Source organism: Camelus bactrianus, chromosome 20 (assembly GCF_048773025.1).
Source record: "Camelus bactrianus isolate YW-2024 breed Bactrian camel chromosome 20, ASM4877302v1, whole genome shotgun sequence".
NCBI lineage: Eukaryota > Metazoa > Chordata > Mammalia > Artiodactyla > Camelidae > Camelus > Camelus bactrianus.
This window is the reverse complement of record NC_133558.1, coordinates 28,904,939-28,920,970: the sequence shown is the minus strand read 5'-3', so window position 1 is coordinate 28,920,970 and position 16,032 is coordinate 28,904,939. Positions and strand designations below refer to the sequence as shown.

General features: G+C 50.1%; 1 protein-coding gene across 2 annotated transcripts; it reads left to right on the top strand.

Annotated features, from left to right (window-relative positions):
- The first annotated feature begins 214 nt into the window (after positions 1-214).
- Positions 215-15,741, top strand: MRPS18A (mitochondrial ribosomal protein S18A). Of its 2 annotated transcripts, XM_010973810.3 has the most exons (6): positions 215-371; positions 7,033-7,064; positions 9,544-9,651; positions 12,007-12,130; positions 12,360-12,429; positions 15,317-15,741. In XM_010973810.3, the coding sequence occupies exons 1-6, from the start codon at positions 260-262 to the stop codon at positions 15,459-15,461; spliced, it is 591 nt and encodes a 196-aa protein (XP_010972112.1). In that variant the 5' UTR covers positions 215-259; the 3' UTR covers positions 15,462-15,741. The 2 variants fall into 2 exon arrangements, with proteins under 2 accessions (XP_010972112.1, XP_074204908.1); XM_074348807.1 differs by lacking the exons at positions 215-371; positions 7,033-7,064; positions 9,544-9,651 and adding an exon at positions 9,661-10,947 and having other exon boundaries at positions 12,007-12,228; positions 15,317-15,384.
- The last annotated feature ends 291 nt before the right edge of the window (positions 15,742-16,032 follow it).

The window sequence follows — 16,032 nt, the reverse complement described above, 5'->3', positions numbered from 1 at the left end:
TGTGATTTTACCGAAGCAGCCTGCCAGGGAACGAAAGAGACCTTGGTGACTTCTAAGACTGGCAGACAGTAGCTAAGGACCTCCCCTAGTCCCTCGGAATAAAGCATTTAGCTGACAGCCAGAGAGGTGAGGGAAACGTGCACGACATGACTAACGGAGCTAGAAGCCCGCAAGACGCACACTTCCTTCCCGCCACTGCGGCTGCGCGCGCGCCGTTCCGGAAGCGGAAGTGCGCAAAAGGTCAGCGTTGGCTTTCAAGATGGCGGCCCTCAATATGTTGGTGTCCGGCTGTGGAAGGCTGCTCCGAGGGCTCCTGGGAGGCCCGGCCGCGATCAACTGGGCTCGGCCTCCAGCTCGCGGGTTCAGGGAAGGTGAGTCCTGGGTCCCGGTGCCTCCCTGGGTTTAAGGGGAGCAGCGAAAGTTGCTTGCTTCAGTCCCCTTGCGCCCCTCCCTCCCTTTCCTTTGCGAGATTCTGGAATGTCGGAGATGCTGGATCTCCCGGGGGTGCTTGAAATTCCCTTCCAGAACCCAGTTCTGTTATCTTGATCTCCCATGCATCGTGAGTGTCCTCATGGGGGTGGTGGAAATCGGAGAGAAAGGCTGCTTAGTTAACAGGGCAGAAGAGAAACCTGTCCCAGAGTTCAGAAAAGTTTTTGATTAGGATCTGTATGTTAATTCTGCCTTCCATATTCGCCGAACCGCTGCCTCCTTCGTTAAAGAATCCCTGGGCCATGAGGGAAGGACATCTGGATACCTTCCCCAGAACCTCCCTGCCCAGTTTCTCATCTGAAAATGCTTTAATCATATGGCAGTTTTTTCTGCCCGGGCCGCTAGTCTCCCTGAGAGGTGGAAGCTAAGACAGAAAGTCCTTTAAACAGCTGCAACAGAGGCATATGTTGGATGGTGGTTTCTCTTTTCATTAATCTTAAGTCTGTAAAGACGGCCTGATTCTAGTATTGAACTGAGAGCTTACTTATGGCCAAGTGCTGTACTTCAAGCTGTCAGGGGATTTTGGAGAAAAAGAAATACAGCCTTTTTCCTGAGAAGTTAGGTTCTAATAAGATGATATGTATACACTCCAATAAATGCAAGTTAAGTATTAGATATTTACACGAGGAAGTGCAGGGACATTTGGTTACTGGAAACAGCAAATCCAATTGGAAGTTTTCATGAGGGGGATGTGTCTTCAAGAGGCTCATAAAAAGATGGAATCTGGTGGAGAGTGAAAAGGTGTTTCAGGACATAGCCTTCCTTTGCGCACTGCTGGAAGCAGGAAAGGATGAGTGATGTCCAAAAAAAGTGAAGTGGGTTTTTTTGTTTGTTTGTTTTTTCCTAAGATTCTGGCATCATATTCACCAGAGATCCTTTAACTAAAGCTGAGATGTATCCAGAGGAAAATAGTTATCATTGTTGTCAGAGAGAGCAGAAAAGTCCAAAAAGGAGAGCTTAATGAAGAGAGCATTGGATTTATCTTAGAAGAGGTCTCTTTTTTAGCTTTCAAACAGAAATTTAAATAGAATGACAGGCAAGGAACCCAGTTTGGAGAAATCAAAGAGATAGTTCATGAAGAAATGGAAATGGGTATGTTTGAAGAATTTAGCTATGAAGGGAAGATGGGACGTTTGCTAGAAAGAACAGTGGCTAGAAGGACAACAAACCACATACTGCCTGGTTAACATTACATAAACTAATCTATTGATGAAGACAGACACCAAAGAGATCATGCTGACGATAGAAAGGACAAGTCTTCCTCGCCATGAGTATTTGGGTTGGTAACTTCTCTTTGTTACTTACTGTCAGACATAAAAGCTAAAAAATTGAATTGATGTGATCTTACATGAAGGCATTACCATATACTGTTTTTCTTGAGAAGCACCTATCTCCAAAGCCTTTAAATGAAAACACTTTCTCTTGATACTTCTATCCATTATGTGTAAGGCATAAAGTGTTACACATATAACTAATTTTGACTGGTCCTAACTGGTATATTTGACACACAAATAATATTGTACACATAGAATTTAAAGTTTTGGGGAGGAAGCTGTGTATCTTGCTGAAAATATTCAAGCATTCTCTAAGGACATAAAATTAATTGGTTGTAAATGTAACAGTTTATTTCTTAACTCAGTTCTGTCTCATTGACCTAGTTCTGTATGCTGGTTACTACACTGCTTTATTATTGTAGCTTTGAGGTAAGTCTTGCAATCAGGAAGTGTACATCCTCCACCTTTGTTCTTCTTTCTCAAGATTATTTTGGCTCTTCTGAGTCCCTTACATTTTTGTATGAATTTTAGAATCAACATGTTAATTTCAATAAAAAGGCCAGCTGAGCTTTTGATAGGGGTTGCATTCTGTAAATCAGTTTGAGGAATATTGCCATTTCAGTATTAAATCTTCTGCTGCATGAAAAAGAGAATCAAGCATTCTACTTTTCAAAGTATCAGATACTTAATTGCAGTCAGAGTTCATGGGCAAGCAGCATCACCACTACTGCCTACAGAAACTCTCAGTCTGAAGCAGTGGTTCTCAATTAGGGGCAATTTTATTTCTCAGGGAACCTTTGGCAATGTCCAGAGACAGTTTTTGTTGTCACAGCTGGTGCTCCTGGCATCTGGTGGGTAGAGGCCAGAGAAGCTGCTAAACATCTTGCAATGCACAGGAGAGTCCTGCAACAAAGAACCACCTAGCCCGAAATATCGATCCTGCCACTGTTGAGAAAGTGTGGTCTAAAGTTTGACAGAGGGACACATAAAACCAAAAAAGATGATTATGGGAGAAGCAAGACTTAAGGAAGACAAAAGTGGAAATTGTGGTTTACTAAGTGCCTGCTGCAAGCACTGTGCTAGGTTTTCCACGTACAGTTATTCAATCTTCTCAACAGTCCTTAAAGGTGGATATTATTGGCATTTTTACAAATGAGGAAACCTGGTCCAGGGATGTTCCTTGAAAGCTCTCATCAGTTAACTTGCTGAAGACCATTTAGTGCTTTCATGATTGATGCTGCCAGACTTAGCAAAGATTGTGTTATATACCTGATTCCTGCTTTATCACTCTTAGAGCCCTTGTGAGGGCAATACATTTAAAACAAGAAAAATGGGAGGAGGTTCAGTATGCATGAGGTCCTAGGTTCAATCTCCAGTGCCTCCCTAAATAAATAAACAAACCTTATTAGCCCCCCCAAAAAAAGGGGGGGGACAAGAAAAATAAGCACATATGACTATCTGAATTAACAGTAATGATCTATCAGACCCTCAGAACAGAGTGTTGAAATGGGTCAAGGCTGAAGAGAATTTTCCTCATCGTTTCCAGTTAGTTAAGGGAGCTTTCTGGAGGACCTAGCATTTTAGGCAAAGATGTGCCTGGCAGGATGGGCAGCCTTCTAAAAGCTTTGAGAGAGTAGTGAGCAAGTTGGGGGCTTTAAAGGATTCAGGAGACATAGTTCAGAGTAACATGCTAGTGGAAAGATATTTTTCTGCAGCAGTAAGACTGCTCGTTTGAAGGATAGTGTGGACGGACATTCCCTCAGGGATCCAAGGGAAAGGGAGGGGGTAGGTGATGAGAGGATCAGAAATTAAAGATGAACCGAAGGGAGCAGCGCTTGGGCAAGGAAGGAGTTTGAGAAAAGTAGTCACCAGGCAGAAGTGCAACCGCACTTCCCAGACATGTGCTCCACTCCCTGACCCTACGTAGGACTGTTGGACCTTTTAGCCACCTTACCATTTGGTTACTCCATCCCTTCCTGCTCTGGTTGGGGCTTGGTTTGCTTAGATCCTTTCCAAGAAGGACCTTAGTCTCTGGGCACTTCCTGCAGCAGTGCCCTCTACTCATCATCCCTCTTTCCTCATTTCCTCCTTTACTAAACAGCTGGGTCTTTATCCTGCTGCAGTTGCCTGTGTCTGTGTTTACGTGGCCATCAAGGCTTTTTGCGTTCACTGCAATCTCACTGCAATGCTGTTTGCTCTAGACTGTTACAACTCAGTTATCTTGGACTCCATCCTAGGCGAGTATTTACTGAAGTACTCAAAAGACCTCTTTACGAGGCATGTATTTTATTAGAGTGAAGTTCCCACGCTTGGTTTCAGTCCCTTTTCTCCTCCAAGGCAAAGACTGTGTCTCCTATTCTGCTGGAGCTCTCCACAGCGGGTGGAGCTGGGCTGTACACTCCACAGGTGTAGGGGTGCCAATGTGTCGCCTCACGTGGCACAGATTATTTGATGCGTATGAGAAGTGCCTGGCTTAGAAGATTTTGGCCCTTAATCCTAGTTTAGAAGTCTGCTTCATCTCTTTCATTGGTTTTCTTGATACAGCCATATCTCAGAACACAAGGGTTATTCCATCTTTTTCTAAACAAGTTTTCTTGTTAGTGACTAACAGTTTTCTGTTGGTCTAGCTTATTTTAGCCACCCCCACTTCTCTTGAATGGAGAGGAGGCCAGGGACAAAATGGGTCTCAGGTTTTGTTTGATTTTGACATGTTTTTGTATGCACACTGAAAATCAATACTATTTTGATTCCTATCTCCTGCTGGCAGAGGCTTGAAATCTTCTAGGGCCTCTTTGGGCTCCAGCCGGGCCCTCTGCCCCTGCGCTGAGACACCGCCCTGATCAATCTCAGTCCCTTAGGAGTTCTCAGGTCATTCCTTCTGGTTTGACAAATTGTCTCTAGTAGATAAGCATCTGCCTATTGTTTTACCCACTGGCTTGTTGTAAGATGATTCACTGGCTCAGAGCTGCTCTGTGGGGAGCTCATGAACAGTGGAGCTTGCCACAGGCTTTGATCTCTCTTCCAGGGGCCAGTGGGATGACTTCAGGGTTTGGTTCTTTGCCTGGAGTGATGTGTGTTTTGCTGGACTTGTTTACCTCATGGTTCAGACCCAAGTGCCTCCACAGAGAGGGGAAGCACATGTTTATCTGCTTCGTTTCAGGGCACTGTTCTCGTGCCGACCAGAGAGGTACCAGAACGGGTCTCTCCTTTTGTTTCTTATCAGGATTCTTAAAACTCGCCCCCCTACCTGTTGGTGCTCAGATTGGGTCGCCCTCTGTCCCTCTTCCAACTTGGTTTTTGCAAATTTGCAAAGTTTCTGGGATGCCTGGCAGCCCTGCCAGTCTGGGGCTGGGCCCTCCTTCTGCCCCCACCACATTTGTAGGCTGACACATTGCAGTGACTGTCCCCCTGCAGTTGTGCTGGCCTCCAGACTGAGTACCAGGATGAATCTCACCCACATTGCGTTTAGCTGGTCTCTGTTCTGAACAAGTAGAGCCGCGTGTGGGGTGACACATTTTCTCTTCCAGGGAGAAACCTAGTTTGTCTTTGAATTGATTAGTAACTATAGTGTTCTCTGGAGAAAGCCTCGGGGCCTTTCTCGCCTTTGTTACTCCTTTGTGTCTGGAGTTGAATGTTGAGGGGCTCTCAGGTTGGTTGTTTGCAGTAATGAGTCTTTATGAATGGCCGTGCCCAGAAAACAAACGGGGGACGATTCCAGGCAGTCTGTGTCCAATTAGGTGTCGGTCACAGAGCTCAGTGATCACAGATGCTGCCGTGGGCCTCTGGGTGGGTTAGATTGCCCACTTTTTTTCTTAGACATTCTCTTTCCCTCTTTTTGTTGTTTATTTTTTATTGCAAAAGCAGTACATGTTTATTTTAGAAACTTTAGGAAACTGCCTACTGCCCCCACTGAGGGAAAACTGGTATTACCATTTAGGTACGGAGCTGGGGGGGGGGTCTGGGAGCCTCCTATAACCCGTGTCTAATGGTGTGTATGCTTACAGACATGTTTCCAGGGTGGGATCCATAACTTTCATTAGATTCTCAAAGTTAACCTTAGGCTCTTCCTAATCTGTAGTACTTTCCTTGGCTAGAGCTGAGTAGAACTAATTGTGGTAGCCAAGCTGCTTTTAAAATACGATTTTTGTATTTGGGGAGATGGTTTGCATCCTAGATATGTGCCCTCATGTTTCATTACAGTAATTAGCAGTCAGAAGGGGACCGGGACAAGTGTTTTGCTCCCCATGTGCTCACGAGCATCTATTGAGCATCTGTGGTTTGCCAGTTCTGGCACTAACACCTATGGCTTGTCTCTTTCTAAAGAAACTGGGAGACCAAGGGAGAATCTCCAAGAACTTTCGATTTGATTATTTGCCGTATGTGGGATATTAGCTTGTTATTCCTTTGGGTATTGTTGAAGTTCTCGTTCTGCATCCTGTTTAAGTAAGAGGAAATATGTACAGCCTGACATGTGTGTGACTTAACTGCCTTGCCCTTGGGTTCTCTTCTGACTGCCTCAGACCTGAATAGGCAGAGAACCAAGGGAGCCCGAGTGTGGAATTGCAGTACTTCCCTTGAAATTCTGCCTGGACCCAGTATCTGCAGGTCCGTCACTCCTACCTCTTCCATCATCCCTCTCCAGTGTGGATGACAAAGTGCAACCCTGCAAGGAGAGGAGAGGACTTAACTCACACAGTTGCCCTCACACAGCTTTAACACAAGGCTCTCAGGATGTTTTAGGTGTGAACTTTTCTCACTGCTTATCCACGTAGGGCCCCCGGAGCAGTGGTAGTTCAGTACTGTATCTTAGGTTGCAAACTTGTCAGGGTCAGGAATTGTGTTTGTCTGGTTCTTGTCATGAAAAAGCACATGCAGTGGGTACATCTGAAAGTCTTTTAGGTGTGTCTGCCTTGTCCCCCGCCCCCCAACTCTTAGGCCATTACTGCTAGACACAATAGGGCAGGATCCTGCCAAGTCCCTTGGAGAGAACCAGGGCGAATCTCAGCTTAGAAGGGCAGAAATAGTGTGGAGACCCTTAATCCCAGAAAGAAGATAGGACTTGGGCCTCTGAGTTTGCCCCACCCACCTCAAGGGCACAGAGCCTTGATACTTCGAGGTGACCCTGCATACTTCCTCTTCCAGGTGGGGACTGTGGGAGAGGGCAGACAGAAGGCTCTGATTCTCTGCATGTGCAGAGTTTGAGCCACTATCTGAAACTCCCTGTTCCTTATTAAATGGCTGGCCTAATTTTTCCCCTTTATCTCTGTAGTGGTGGAGATCCAAGAAGAGAAGACGACTATAGTAAGTACTGTCAAGTTGGCTACTTCTAACCTTTTTAACTCTTGGAACTGCCTGGCGCTCCTCTGAGGGAGTTGGGGGGGAGGCCCCAGCTGGACTCCTGGCTTAAGGATCTTGTTCCCTCTGTGACCATAAATCCCACAGTCTATTATTTTTCAGCCTGTGTGCCGGAGTGTGGTTAATCAGGACTGAAACATCTGTTATTTGATTAAAGTCGCCTTTGGCGTGACAAGGGCTCACAGAGGTATTTACTGATACGTTCTTTGGTGGGTGATAGGTCAGTTTTCTGAAGGGGAAACTAAGGAATGGCAGGACTAGAGAGAGTAAGCTGACCCTGGGCCAGGAACCTGGATCTTAGTGTCTTTCCTTTCTGCCTAGAATGACTAAGCTACTCCTTAAGTGTTACGTTAAAAGGTGACACTTTCTGGGCCCTAGACTCATAGCTGGCACCCTGGCTTGTCTATTGGTGAGAAAGCTAGGCCGATTCTTCACCCACCCACTCTCCCCTTTCACTCACTGGGCCCACCTCACCTCCCTTCCTCAGGGAGTCATGGGGCCTAGATTATCCTATAATCCCTGAAAGACAACGTTGTTTTCACATGGTCTTCCACGCCTCCAAGAAATCCTCAACCACTCCACAGAGCTCTCAGAAGCCACTGTAGCTTCCATGTCAACCAGGGATTTAACCCTTCTGGCAGCTGGCCAAGCTCGGTCCTCCCCAAGGCCGTCTTATCCCCAGGACAGATCCATATGGTTCCCTCTTTGGGTCTTCCCCAGAACATTCCCTCAGCCTTTGTAGTGCTTAGCCTCAAAACAGTTTTTTCTAATAACTCAATAAAAAAATGTTAAAAATAACAATAAATAATAAATAAAAAACAGTTCTTTCTAGGGTTCCCCCATTCCCTTAGGGCACCTTTTCTGGTTTCCTTGTTCAAAGTTGACACAAGCATTCACCCTCTAAACTCCATGCTGGTGGAGAGAAACACACTCCCTTGAGGGTGAAGAGTGTTTTTCCTGTGGGGTGTGAATCTGCCATCTGTGGAGTGAACACAGAGGCATGTGGCTCCATGTGAGCCTTTGGGGGCAGAAGGCCAGCCAAGCCCAGGGAGGCGCTGCCATGGCTGACTTTAGGTATTGCTCACTTTCCAAGGTCTCACTTTCTTCATCAGTAAAATAAGATCATGATGCCGTCCTCACTAGGTTGTGGGGTCAAATGAGATAGTACACGTGGACCATTATTAGCACAGAGCCAGGCATATAGCGGGAGTCAATAAACATTAGCTCCTCTCACCCCGGGCCCACCCTGACCCCCTCCCAAGGCCTTCCGTGCCCCTGCACATTTTCCCTAGCACACGTCTCCATTTCTGGCATAGCTGTGGTGGCCTTGACAGAAAGGTAGTAGCAGCGCCCTGCACAGTCAAGTCTTGCTTCCAGCCCCCTTTGCCTTTTGTCAGTTCTCCGCCAGGAGACAGTGTTACTTCCCCCCAAAGCCTCTCAGACCTGCACCAACCTCACTCATAATCCGTGGCCTCAATCAGCAAGGCTTTTTAAACTCCCCCTCTTGCAATTGGAGCCGACTCCCAGATCATTGGTTTATTGCACTTAATAATTCCAAGGCTGTGTCACAGGATACAGCAGCCTTGGCGGAGGTCATTTCACACGTGGCCTCAGTGGGGTCTGAAAGGTGGCATCCAAAATGATAAGAGGAGGAGGGCAGGGAAATGTGTCCTCCCCTCTGTGTTTTTGGAAAGAGAGGAGAAGGGGGGTATGCACAGATGTCTCTTTGTATAGGCATAGACCAGGGCTTCTTGGCACCATACTGTTGGTGTTTTGGACTGGCTGATTCTCTGGTGTGGGGTCTGTCTTGTACATTGGAGGATGATCGGCAGCTTCCCTGCTAGAGGCCAGTAGCACCCCATCCCTCCAAGATGACGATCAGAAATGTCTCGGACATTGTCCAGTGTCCCTGGGAGGGAAAATCATGCCTGGCAGAGAACCTCTGGTATAGACTCACCTCTGTCAGATAAAGCTGGAAACTGCAGTTTCCTCTGAGGAGGATATGTGGAATGGGAGGGAGACTTCCTTTGGACTCCACATCCCTGCACAGTGTGAAACTTTTTACCATGTGCATTTATTACTTTTCCCCAAAGCCGGGAGAGGGAAGTATAATGTTTTGGGGTTTTTGTCTTTTCTGAGGAAGGAAAGGTAGCTTTCAGCTAATGCAGCAAACTACTCCCTCTTGCCACCAGCATTAAATTAAGTTCAGTTTCTACTACGTTTGCAGGCCACCAAACCCCATCTCTGTGGCCACCCCAAGGCCCATTGTGCAGCAGCTGCAGAACTGCCACCATGGTTCAGGTGGAGAGACCCATTCGCTACTCCCATGAGCCCCCCAGAGATGGAGTCTCACTTGGGGGGTTGCTTGAGGATCAGGGCTCCCCACAGCCCTCTCCGTCACTGGCTCTGTTTCTCTGCCTCCTAGATCGAAGGCCGTATCACAGGGACCCACCAGGAAAGTCCAAATCCCCCCAACCCCTCCGGCCAGTGCCCCATCTGCCGCTGGAACCTGAAGCACAAGTATGGCCACGAGGTGAGTCTGGGCACAGACACACGTCTGCACGGCGCGGAGATCGTGTTCCCCAGTTGGCTTAAGCAGCATCTCACAGAGCCACTGAGACAGACGCATTTGGTCCAGCAGCTCTCAACCCCGGCTGCAGATGAGAATCACAGGGGAGCTTCAAAAACTACTCGGGCCCACCCCCAGCATCAGTTTGGTTGGTCTGGTGTGGAGCCGGGCCATCATTTTTTTTTTTAAACTCTGCAGGTGATTCTCATGTGCAGCCAGGGTAGAAAGCCCCTGACTTAGTTCACGGTCTGGTTGCATGTGATTGGGACCACCAGGAGGATGGAATCAGGGTCTAGGTTGGCTTTCCTCTTTTTAGAATGAGCGCATGTCTGCAGGGTCCTCACTGTGATCCGGGGACACATCACTGTCTTTCCACGTGGAGCTACGAAGTCCCCTGTTTGCTCTAGCTCCTCTAGAGTTGTCGCACGGAGAGATGAGAGTGAGTAACAGTAGGTGAGCTGCATGGAGTGCGTGCTCTGGAAGCACCTACCTGTCATAATTCACTTAGTTTTCACAATAGCCCTATGAAGTAGGTGCTGATTTCATACTTGGTTTACAGATGAGGAAATTTGAGGCATGGCAAAGTTAATGAACTTGCCTCAGATCACCCAGCTAGTAAGTATCAGAGCTAGGATACAAACTCTGGGGATACAAAACCCAGGTAGGGCCTATGATCTCAACTCCCACTCTACATTGTCTGGATATGGGGCAGGCCTGGGGGAAAGGACACAGCCCTGCAGAAATCCATACTTGTCCTTCAGAGTTCTATTGGTGACATTAAGCTCCCTATTTTTAGATTTCAGGTGATTCAGGCTCTGGGCCAGTTTGACCTGCAAGTTGTCCCTGTGCCCCTCTATGGAATGGGATGACTAAGGGCAGAGATCCTGGTCAGGTGGTGAGAGCAGGAGAGGCCACATGCCCATGGGATCTGAACAGAATGACCCAACTAATCTCCTGGGCAGTGAGCCTTGGCTTCAGGCCACCCGTGGGTGGGGGTGGGGGTGGGGTTCTTTCACCCTGCACAGCCCTTCTGCTGATGGCTGCCTGAGTAACAGGGAACTTGCAGGCCATGGGACAGTGCTCTCAACTTCTTGTGACATGGAAGTTAGTGGGGTCATGGCCGTACTTAGAATCCCAGTTGCAGACGGCAAGGTGAACCCACACCTGCCTGACCGCCATGGGGCATTCTTCCTACCAGCAGTTTCCAGGAAATGGACTTGGCTCTGTTTATCCAGCAAAAGAAATCCAATCCCCTCCAAGGTAAAGGCTGAAGAAGTTGTTTTCTTTTACCCCTTTCTGCTCCGGACACCGCTAGCCTGAGCTGCACAAAGCTGTCATCTTGCTTGGCAGCCTGCAGTGGGGGTGGTGAGGCTGTGAGCCAGTGTATTAGCCCTGGATAATCCAATCCAAGTTCTTTTCATCAGATTGTGAAGATTACAGGGGTGGGAATTGGGGGCCTGGGTCCCCTGGGAACTGTCCAGTGATTAAAACAAATCTGTGGTTATACAGTGAGGCGCCTGCCAGGGCAGAGTCAATTTGTGGACCAAGACTGTGGAGACCAGTGTGCCAGGCCCCTCGGGGGTGGGTGGGGTAGGAGACTTTATTTAACCCCCTCAGCCATCCTGTGAGAGTTGGGAGGGGAAGTGGTCTCTCTTGATTCTGGCTCTGTTTAGCCTTATTTCCTTGATTTGTCCAAAGGCATCTGATGGCTCAAAGGAAGCCCAAGAATCCATTCACATCTGGTCACAGGGTCACATTAGAAGATATGGGATTTAACTTATCAACCCTGGGCCCTTCCTCCTCAGCTTTTATCCTGCCTTGGGCTTCAGAGGGACCAGCAGAAGGGGGAGGGGCTCCCTGTGGGTCTTCTGGCCCATGGTGCATATGTAGGCTTTGGGGGCGGGAGTGGTACAGGTTTTCCCTCTTGTGTGGAAATATAGGACGTACTCCCGCCCTCACTCAAGGAGAACAGACCTTTCGTCACCAGGAAAGATACTGTCAGTGCAGGAAAGCTTGTTAACACTTCCCGAGGAGTTCCTGTTCTCTAATCTTATCTATCAAAAGACTGTCTCATGGAGAACCTGAGAGCTCTCAGGGTTGGTAATGGGGTCAGAAAATCTTGCTAAATTGGGACTGAACTTCTATTAGAGTGGAGGTAGCAGGCCTGCGTGCAAAGCTCTTCGTGGGGGCGTGGGGGCATGGGCTCAGGTTGCATTCCCCAGGGAGGCCTCAGCCTCCCCTGGAGGTCACTTGGCCCTGGCTCCCCAGCAGCATGCGCCCATCCGAATGACCCTCATCTCTTTTTTCTGATTCCACTAGGATGTTCTGCTGCTCAGTCAGTTCATCCGGCCACATGGGGGCATGCTGCCCCGAAGGGTCACAGGCCTGTGCCTTGAAGAGCACCGCAAGATTGAGGAGTGTGTGAAGATGGCCCACCGAGCAGGTAGAAGGCCCCTCAGGACTAAGAGGAGCAGAGGGCTGTGGGCACCTTTCCCACCCTCCAGCTGCCATATGTCCCAGCCCCTTCCGGAAGAGAAATGGGTATCCAGAGGCTTCATTATACTCATCCCCCAGTGCCAAGCTCCACCCCCTGGGGCTTTCCCTCCACCCCCGGGAGAGCTGCAGAGGGAGTTGCAGAGACCATCCCCTTAAATGCTCTTCCCTCCACTCAGGTCTGCTCCCAAGTCACAGGCCTAAGCTTCCTGAAGGATTCATTCCAAAGAGCAGACCCCGACTCAACAGGTAAGCAAACCTGGGCGTCAGCACCCTCAGCGTTCTGCAGGCCCTCAGCCCTCGCTAGGGAAGCCATTGTCCCATAGCTCAAGAAAGCCAGAGCGCTCCACCCCCTTTCAGCCTAAGCACCCGCCCCGCCAGTCCCACCACTGCTGCAGTTGATACTGTGCTCGCTTCTCTTACCCTCCCCTGTCGGCCTCAGCCTCTCTCCTCATCCCTCCCCAGTGGGGCACTTAGCACAGGGGCAAGGAGGGTAAGGAGGTCTGCTGGTTGGGCATTAGAATGTGCTAATCCTCTGTTTATGACATCATACCGGGTTGCTGTGGGAATGTCAGAGCACTTCTACAAACTTTCAGTAATAGCACTGGGGTTATTAAAGGGCAAAATGAAGCCTTCGAAATAGAAATGGGAGGGCAACTGCATATAGCTGTGCAAATCGTACACTGCAAAACTTGAGGGCAGCATCGGTGTAGACTAGATTGTGAATGGTGCTCCCTAGAGTTGTGCAGTTAACAACCTGCACAGCTACACATGGCATCTGATGAGGTCCTGAGGTTTTATAGAGGAGGAGAGAAAGGCCTCTAGATCCCAGAATCAATCAGTCTCCCTTTTAGCCTAAGCAGGGTGGCCCCCTCAGGTGTAAGCACAGAGTCCTGTCTAACAGTCAGGCAGCCGTCTCTGACATTACCACACTCACATACTCCTAGGCCTACAATACCCTCTTGTTGAGAATAAATCCAGGACATGAAATTTCTTCTTACTCTTCCCTGTTAACAGCCCCTCCCTCCTTTAGCCTGTCCAGCTGCCACTGGAACTGCTCTCTCTGGTTAAAGCAAAGCAAGACACCCTACCCCAACGAACCTCCTAGGCTGATCCCCAGCAGAACCCAGGCATGGAGGATGGGAGACCAGGGAGATACCAGCCATAGATTACTGGGCTGGGGGTACAGGACCAGAGCTGGGTCTTCACTGATGCCTTTCCAGCACCCTGGCCCCATGCCCACCTCCACCTGCACCTCCCACATTGCTAGCTGGGCCATCTGCCAGCAGCCCTGGGGGAATGGGACATATTAACCTCTTCCTATCTTTCCCAAATGTGCTTTAGGACCACCCCCACCCCAACTTGTTAAGAGACAGCAGAAACCTAAGGACACAATCATCCTGCCCTCGGGCCTTTGAAGCAGAGCCAGGCTCCCTCCCATATATCCGGTGTCCTTTAACGTGACACAGGATTGATGACGTGTGGGGGCTCTTGGGTTGCAAAAGGCCACCCTGGGGAGGAGAGGGAATCCTGGCTACGAGGGAGGTTGATTCCTTACAAAGGACTTTATGATTCCATCCAGAGGTCCTTGAGCTGCCATGTACTGGCCCAGGCTCTGCTCGGCCCTGGGAGCCACACTTCCTCCTTCCCCCACCCCTTCAGGAGAGGTAGGAGGGGAGAGCTCGTTTAGGAAGGAGCCTCGGTCCTTCTTAGAGCTGGAGTGTTCCCTGGGAGCTGACTGGAGGCCCCTGGCCCCCTCCCCTGCCAGTTGGCTGCTCCATGGGGCACAGGCATCAGGCCCAGGGCTAACTGAAGCCCAGCTTCCCTGGGGTCTCTCCAGGGCAGCAGGGGAAGAACAGCTTTAGGGCAGCAGCTCTGGAGAATCTGGTCAACCTCAGGATCTTCTGACGTCTTCAAACCCAATGAGCACTTCTTTTGGGGAGCCTGCTCCCACACCCCACCTCTTCACCCACCCCCTCTGAAGACTGGAGAAGTCAGTGTGGGGCCTGCTAGGTGTTCCCCTCCCTTTACCCTTACTCTCCTGCTGTCCCAGCACCACCAGCCATAGGAGAAGCCATCCCTGGGGCTGGCCCACTGCACCAGTGCCTCCCTGCTGTGGTGTTGACAGCCACAGTGGACATGGGGAAGCCCTCTCCTGCCGGCCCACCTCACACTTGGCATGTAGGCCAGCAACCCCCCCCCAGTTTTTTACTTCGTCTCAGAGCTGAGAGCAGAAGACCAAGGTCCAGGGGAGCTCAGTTGAAATGTATAAATCTGCAGTCATTTTTTCACTCTTATCTAAAATTTTTCAGCTGTGGCTATTAATTTTAAAACCTCTCAATTGAGGGTCTCTTAGGGCAGCTGGGTTGAGCCCCGACCTAGTGTGGAGGCAGGGGAGGATCCTGGTCTTTTCTGTGGCTGAGCTTTCAGGACGAAGGGTGGGCCTCTTTGGACAGAATCCAGGTCTCATTCTGGATGGAGTAAACCCCAGTCCCAGCCGGCATGAGCCACTTTTCCAGGAACTATCGGCCCTGCCATCCCCAAAGGAGGCCAGAGGCCTGTGGGCCGTAGCCATCTTCCCCCACCCCCTCCCACTTCCAAGAACCTTCCTGGCCTAGGTCTGCACCCATGGGCCCTTACCCTTGGCTCTCATCATGGGTTGGGTGACAGGCAGGGGTCCTCCACCAGGGTTGTCCCTTGAAGGCTGGGGTGGTGTTAGAGTGAGCCAAGTGGGGAAGAGGGAAGGATTCCTCCAGGCCCTTACATCAGGCTCTCCTCTTCCCAAGACTGAGGCCAAATAGGGATGATCTGCTCTCTGAGCAGCCTCTTCCTCCACTTCCTCCTCCCCCAGCAGATACACACAAACACTGACAACTCATAAAGATCAAGGGAGCGCGTGGCCTTGGGCTGCCTGACCCTGGCCACACACACTTACGGCAGCAAGAGCCCAGCCCATCTGTTTACAGCACACTCGGTAGTTGCTCCCAGGAAAAGCCCCTTCTCCTCAAGAAAGAAGAACTGGTGAAAGGGTTTGATTGGCCAACCGTGGCTTGGGCCTGAGGAGGCCATGCCCACAGTCCCAGCTGCAGCATGGGCCACCAGCCCTCACAGCCACCTCCTGGCCCTCCCTCCACAGGTACCTGACCCGCTGGTCTCCCCGCTCCGTCAAGCCCATCTACAACAAAGGCCACCGCTGGAACAGGGTGCGCATGGCTGTGGGGTCCCCCCTCCTGAAGGACAATATCTCCTACTCGGGCAGGCCTTTGGTGCTGTATCACTGACTGAGAGCAGGGCCTCCCGAGAGCCTGGCCCAAGCTTGTCCTGCACTTCCGCCCCATCCCACCAGGCGTTCCGGCTCCTCCAAAGTGGATGGCACAACGGTCAGCAGGACCATCTTCAGTGTCCTGGGCCTGCCCAGCTACAGTGCTGGGAGCTGGGGGCAGGTGGGCAGGGAGTCGGGTTCCTGGGCAGCTGCTGTGGTCTCATAACTGGCCTGGGCTTCGCTCAGTGCCAGGGGACAGGAGTTTTGCCTAGAATATTATAAACCAGGCTCGTACTTGCCCACTGGGTGTGTGCTCACTGCTTGGATAGGCGGGGGGCTTGGCCCATTCCTGGCCAATTGCTGAGCATTGAGTCACTGACCTCTTGTGATGGGCCACGTGGAAGCAGTGGAGTTCACAGGCCTAACAGGTTCCCTTCCTCTCTATTGACAACTGTTAGCTCTTCAGCCTGGAGGGCTACTAGGAGGAGGTGAGTTGGGCTGTCGGGCCCATGCACAGCTCTCTGAGTCCAAGAAGTTGCCTTTCTCAAAGGGTTCCTGGCTGTCACCTTCTCCCCCAGACATTTCCTCCC

What these genes read in the sequence shown, in the direction of transcription:
- MRPS18A (XM_074348807.1), top strand. Translation starts at nt 10,603, where the DNA reads ATGCCCATGGGATCTGAACAGAATGACCCAACTAATCTCCTGGGCAGT. An exon ending in GAAATCCAATCCCCTCCAAG is followed by an intron (nt 10,948 to 12,006) that starts GTAAAGGCTGAA and finishes TGATTCCACTAG; the next exon opens with GATGTTCTGCTGCTCAGTCA. An exon ending in CCCTTCCGGAAGAGAAATGG is followed by an intron (nt 12,229 to 12,359) that starts GTATCCAGAGGC and finishes CCCTCCACTCAG; the next exon opens with GTCTGCTCCCAAGTCACAGG.